General features: G+C 38.9%; 1 protein-coding gene across 1 annotated transcript; it reads right to left on the bottom strand.

Annotated features, from left to right (window-relative positions):
- Nucleotides 1-3,552: 3,552 nt before the first annotated feature.
- On the bottom strand, nt 3,553-5,277 carry LOC139324521 (vomeronasal type-2 receptor 26-like). Its single transcript, XM_070954234.1, has 2 exons — nt 5,253-5,277; nt 3,553-4,448 (listed from the first exon to the last, which is right to left on the bottom strand). The coding sequence occupies exons 1-2, from the start codon at nt 5,275-5,277 to the stop codon at nt 3,553-3,555; spliced, it is 921 nt and encodes a 306-aa protein (XP_070810335.1).
- Nucleotides 5,278-6,474: the final 1,197 nt, after the last annotated feature.

Below are 6,474 nucleotides of genomic sequence, written 5' to 3'. Positions count from 1 at the left end.
TCAACAATCTCTTCCAATGAAAAAATGCTTTTAAAAGTAAAAAAAAGAAAACCTCTGATGATCGCACGGCTCAACTGGGATCGTCAAAGGCTTTTCAAAGCATTTTTTAAAAAGTCTCTCTGACGATCCCAGCTAGTTGCCTGATCAGCAGAGGCTTTTCAAAGCATTAGAAAAAATGTTTTGAAAAGTTTTTTTTTAAAAAAAAAAAAGTTGGTCACATTATCCCCCCACACCAAGCCACGCCCACAGAACTGGTAGGAACAAATTTTACATTTCACCCCTGCTTCCATCCCTCCAAGGTGGGTAAAATGAGGACCCAGATTGTTGTGAGGAATATGTTGACTCTGTAAACCGCTTAGAGGGGGCTCAAAAGCACTGTGATATAAGTCTAAGTGCTATTACTATTGGTATTTATATCCTCTTTTCATTCCTCTGAGTTCACTTTTAGTTGTTACCAATCACCAAAGTTTTTCTGTGATCTACATATTTTTCAACCATTTCCTCTTTTCCCCTTTATTGTTGGGCTATTATTGTTTTTTAAAGTAGAACAAAATGAGAAAAGAAGTTCAAACTTTATCACATTTCCTCCTCCTTACTTTCCCACTCCCTCCTTACCTTTATTTTTTTCATTAGGATGTCACACCTCATGTTCCTATAGTCTCAGTTTTCTGTGACAGCCTTCTATATCTCATACGGCAGATGTAATTCTCTATTTGTCACCAAAACCCACCTAGACTTACTTACTGGCTTACTTATTTACTTACTTATTTATTACATTTCTTTGCCACCTATATTGCTGTAGGCATATTCTAGGCAGCTTACAATCATGAAACGGAAGGAAAATGAAAAGAATGTAACAGAACAGAAGTAAAATAATAAAATAATAAAATAAACAATGGCAAAGGAACACAGGGAAATAATACATTGATATGTAAACCAAAAAGATGGAATTAAAAAATAACAGAATACTAACAATTGAAGGACATGAATTACAAGCAGGCTGGCATTCTTTTTTATGGGATGAGAGATACAAAACACATATCTACTTTAAAAGACACACAATTAGGAATGCACTATTACAAATTTGGCTAAAAATTAAAAAACAGCACTATAGAAAAATTCCGATCTGGCTTTCACCATTAGAAGTGGTAAGGCACCCAAACTTAACAGAACCTAAAAAACTAATTAGATACAAAGACTTAATTGAACAACAGCGGAAATTGAAAACAAAACAACAGTTGGAAATAGACCTAAACAGAGAAATCGACTGGTGGACTTTCACACAGATCCAATCTAAACATAAGGAACACACAAAAATATATGAAATATATAGAGAGAAACAAGAACTAGAGAAAATTATATTAGAATCCGAAGAAAAACTAATTAGTAAAGTTTATAAATTTTTGTTGCGATACAAAATGGAGGAGGAAATAGTGAAGGATTCAATGATTAAATGGATGCAAAATTTTAAATACACAATAGATTTGGAGAAGAAGTGGGAAGAATTATAGCAAATGAACACAAAATTAACATTAGTTGTGGCATATAAGGAAAAACAGCTGAAGATGTTCTACAGGTGGCATATGTCACCCACAAGACTGGCAAAAATTCATCCAAAAAATAGTGCATTATGTTGGAAATGCAAGAAATCACAAGGTACTTTTTACCATCTATAGTGGACGTGGCTGGCAGCAAAGAAATTTTGGTCTAATATTAAGAAATGGTTGGAACAAATAGCAAAACTACAAATAGACAAGAAACCAGAAACCTTCCTGCTAGGAATCTTCACAAAAACATATCCCAAAGAAATAAAATACTTGATGATACATATTCTAACTGCAGCGCGAATAATATACGCGAAAAATTGGAAACAGGAAAAAATCCCAACGGAAGAGGAACTAATAGACAAAATTGTACAATGTGCTGAAATGGATAGATTAACAAAAGAAATCAAGGAAAAAGAAGAGACAGATTATTATAGAATATGGAACAAATGGTATCAATGGATTAACACCACCAATAAAGAAACATAAATGTAAGAAGAACAGAATAAAGATGTACGTAAATATGCACATAAATAATGTATATAATAACTGTATATAAATAATCCCTTATAGGTATAGAAATATCAAAATGGAAATCCAAAAAATAATGGTATAATTAAAACACATAGCTCCCCAAAGGGGGAAACCCAAGGGGAAAAAAAGGAGAGGGAAAAAAATATAGAAAAGAGGGAAAAAGGAAAAAAATTCACTAGACTAAGAAAAAGGGGAAGAAATACAACAGTATCACTTGGAAAACCACTATGAAACAATGCTTAAAAAGAATAACTTTTTTAGGTTATATGTTGTATAAATGTTTTTATATGTGTTTTATATGTGTTTTAATATATGTGTTTTAATAAAGCTTATAAATTTTAATAAAAAAAGAAAAGAAAACCAAAAAGATGGATAGATGGTGGAGAGCAGAGACCAGCAGTGGGAACGGGGAGTTTGCCATCGATCTACCTCCTGTGTGAAACTCTCCGATTTGGTCCCAAAGCCAATTGGCAGAGTCATGTCTTAAAACGTTTGTGAAAGGACAGGAGCAGAGATGGGTTTCAGCAGGTTCTGACTAGTTCTGAAGAAACAGTAATGGAAATTTTGAGTAGTTCGGAGAACGGGTAGTAAAAATTCTGACTGGCCCCACCCCCATCTATTCTCTGCCTCTCAAGTTCCAGCTGATCTGGAGGAAATCGGGATTTTGCAGTAACCTTCCCATGGAGTGGGTGGGAATGGAGATTTTAAAATATCCTTCCCCTGCCCTGCCCACCAAGCCACACCCACCAAGCCACACCCACAGAACCAGTAGTAAAAAAAAGTGAAACCCACCACTGGACAGGAGGGTATGGGTGGATCTTACTTTACATGGTAAGAAGTTTAAAAGGGGAGGTGCTGCAGCAGAGAAGGCTCTTCTTCTGGATCCTGATAATCAGAGTTCTTTGAACAATGGGATCCAAAGTAGGCCTCTCTGCTGGCACAAGTAGGATAGGCTAGTCCTAACAGGATGAGGCAGTTCATCAGATAGCCTGGACCGATGCCGTTTAGGACTTTAATGGTCATAACCGAGACAATGAACTGCAGTCAGAAGCACATTGGTAGCCAGTGAAGTTTGTGGAATAGAAATGGATCAACCCAAAGGCCCCAAAGATTACACTGCTGCTTCTGCACTATGCACAAGCTAAAGCTTTTGAGCAGACCGCAAAAGTAGCTTCATATAGATACAGTATTCCAGATGAGAGATAACCAGGGCTTGAGTAACAAAGCACAGGGTGTCAGGTACAGATAACGCAGAACTAAGGATGAAAAATTCTCAGATCCTGGAGCTCCCTGTACCCAAAGCCACTCAGTTTTGCCAGGGTTATATAGAAAACATGCTATAAGAATTGCATTCAAAATGTTATATTTCACAACTGCATATTTTTGAACTAGTTTTCAATCAGTTCTTCAAGATGGTCAGTAGGCCTTTAATAAGGCAAATGAGGTAACTTATATTGGACCCAATAAATCGGTTTCATTTTTTTGTCAGCTGTTCCTTTCTGTTCAAATCAGGCCTCAGAATAATAATGTAACATTTGGGGGAAAAGATGCAACTCAGTAATCCAGCTGCAGAAGCCAAAATGGAAAAGATTTCCACAGCTACCATGTATTTTCCCTTGGTGCTCAGATAGGTGGGAACAAAGGATATCCAGACACTACAAAAGACCAACATGCTGAAGGTGATAAATTTGGCTTCATTAAAGCTGTCAGGTAATTTCCTAGCTAGGAAGGCAACTGAGAAGCTGACAGCAGTCAAGAATCCCAAAAAACCAAGAACAGTATAAAACATAGTGGTTGAACCTTCTTTACATTCTAGGACAATTTCTTCAGCCATGGAATACATGTCAGAATCTGGGAATGGGGGGGTAATTGCCAACCACACTGCACAAATGGAGAATTGTGTCAAAAAGCATGAAAGAACTATAGCGTTGGCCAGCCTTTTCCCCACCCATTTCCTCATTTTGGATCCAGGCTTGGTGGCCATGAAAGCAAGGACCACTATGACTGTTTTCCCCAATATACAAGAAAGAGCTACAGAGAAGATGATGCCAAAAGAAGTTTGTCGCATGAGACAATTCACCTGATTTGGTTGTCCAATGAAGAGGAAAGTACAAAGGAAAGAGAGGAGGAGAGCAATGAGAAGAATGTAGGTGAGGTTCCGGTTGTTGGCTTTGACAATGGGGGTGTCTCGATGCTTAATAAAGATTCCCAAGACCATAACTGAGATGAAAGAAAAGAAGGAAGCAATAGCTGTCAGGCTAATTCCCAGAGGCTCTTCATGAGACAAAAATGTGATGTGTTTTGGAATGCAAAGGTTGTGAGCTTTGTTTGGGTACTGATCTTCTGAACATGGGAAACAGTCATCTGCATCTGGAAAAGAAATTATTGCAGTCAAGTGTTTAATGTTATAGACAACAACCCATTACCGAATTGGTCATCACTTCAGAGATATTTCCTTTCCTGACAGTGAGCATTTGAAAACTTCCTTCGTTGCTTCCTCCTTTTCTCCCTTCCACCCTTCCTCCTTTCCTTCCTCCCTTTGCCCTGGTGAATTTGAGATGTACATGAAGCCCTGGTGAATTTGAGATTTTTCTATGCTAACCCCTTCTGCAAGATATATTCAGTTGGTCCAGCTCCAGTGATTAATGGGGCCAGTGAGGTTCCAAAGTGAGTTGGGGAGTTGTTTCATAGGATTTGCTGCATGGGCCTGCCAAATCCCTCACTGTTACTGGAATAGAGAGTTAGCAGAGAGCTTGGATAGAATTGAAGAGGGTCAGGCCCATGCAACTTTTTTCATCCTATTGAACCAGGCATTCTCAGTGCTTTATGGAAAATTTGAGAGGGTTGAAAAGAGTCAAGAGACATCTAGAGAGTTGCCGGAGTAAAACGAGGGATGAATCTGAACAATGACAAGCTAGAGTCACTATTAAATGTGTGTCATTTCTCAAAAAGTTATTACTGGATACAAACAGTTCATAACTTTTGTTCAGTCTCCCACCTGCCCTCTTTAGGGAAGGTGGTTGAGAAGATGATTGTGCTGCAGCTCCAGGAGATCCTTGATTAAATGAATTATCTGGGCTGCTTTCAGTCAAGTTTCAGGCCTGGACATGGGAAGGAAATGGTATTGGTCATTTTTTTGGATGATGTCTGGAGAGAATGGGATAGGGATAGTACATCCATCCTGGCTCTTCTTGACCATGGTATCCTTTTGAGATGGTTTTGGGAACTGTGAGAAGAAAGAACAGTTCTGGTCTAGTTCACGTCCTTCTTCTTTGATCAGTTCCAAAGGGAAAAGAGGTCCAGCCTGAAACACCAACTAAGGGGTGCTATATGATTCAGTGCTTTCTCTGTATCTTTTTATTATCTACAAAAGCAGTTTTAAGAGTCAGCATATTGCCGCCAACAATCTGGGTCTCATTTTACCGACCTCAGAAGAATTGAAGGCTGAGTCAACCTTGAGCCAATGAGAGTTGAACTGCCAAATTGCTCGCAGTTGGCAGTCAGCAGAATAGCCTGCAATACTGCATTCTAACCACTGCACCATCATGACTCTTATGTACTAGTTGTAGCCTTTTCAGCTCTACTCTCTATCACTCATATCTTGGTCATCTCCCATATGGATTATTGCAATGCAATCTATATGGGACTACTCTTGAAGAGGCTGTAGCAGATGTAGAATGCAGCATCACAAACAATATTGGGCACCCCTAGGGTTCCACATATAACATATAACACTTCTGCTATACAAACTTCGTTTTTTTCTCAATTGCTTCTGGGAATTCAATTCAAGCCCTTTCTCAGATTATTTGAAGAATTGCCATCCCCACTATATGATCCTATCCCACCTAATCGGGTAGGGAGGGAATATTGCAGATTCTGTCATTTAAGGAATTTTGGCTGGCAAGTTGCAGGAAGACAGCCTTTTCTGCTGCTTCTCCTACTCTGTGGAACACCTTACTCTCAGATGTGAGGCCGGTCCTTGGTCTTCATCATCATGGAAGTTGGAGCCCTGGTAGCGCAGCAGACTAAAGCAGACTAAAGCGCTGTTATTAACATCAGCTGCCTGCAATTACTGCAAGTTCAAATCTCACCAAGCTCAAGGTTGACTCAGCCTTCCATCCTTTCTAAGGTATGTAAAATGAGGACCCAGATTGTGGGGGCAATAAACTGACTTTGTATAAAATATACAAAAGTATGAAGGCTATTGCTTAACGCATTGTAAGCCGCCCTGAGTCTCTGGAGAAGGATGTGAGGCGGGTCCTTGGTCTTCATTATCATGGAAGTTGAAGACTGATATGCAACCCTTGGTGTCATGAGGGCATTCTTTTCACCTTAACATTTTAACTTTTAATGCTGCAACCCTTCTTTAAAATTTTGTTTTTCCAAGGTCCCTTCA

The sequence above is a fragment of the Pituophis catenifer genome, unplaced genomic scaffold (genome assembly GCF_029215685.1).
Source record: "Pituophis catenifer annectens isolate HBS135680 unplaced genomic scaffold, rPitCat1.0.hap2 SCAF_15, whole genome shotgun sequence".
NCBI lineage: Eukaryota > Metazoa > Chordata > Lepidosauria > Squamata > Colubridae > Pituophis > Pituophis catenifer.
The sequence above is the reverse complement of the archived record's forward strand: the minus strand, read 5'-3'. Positions and strand labels throughout refer to the sequence as shown.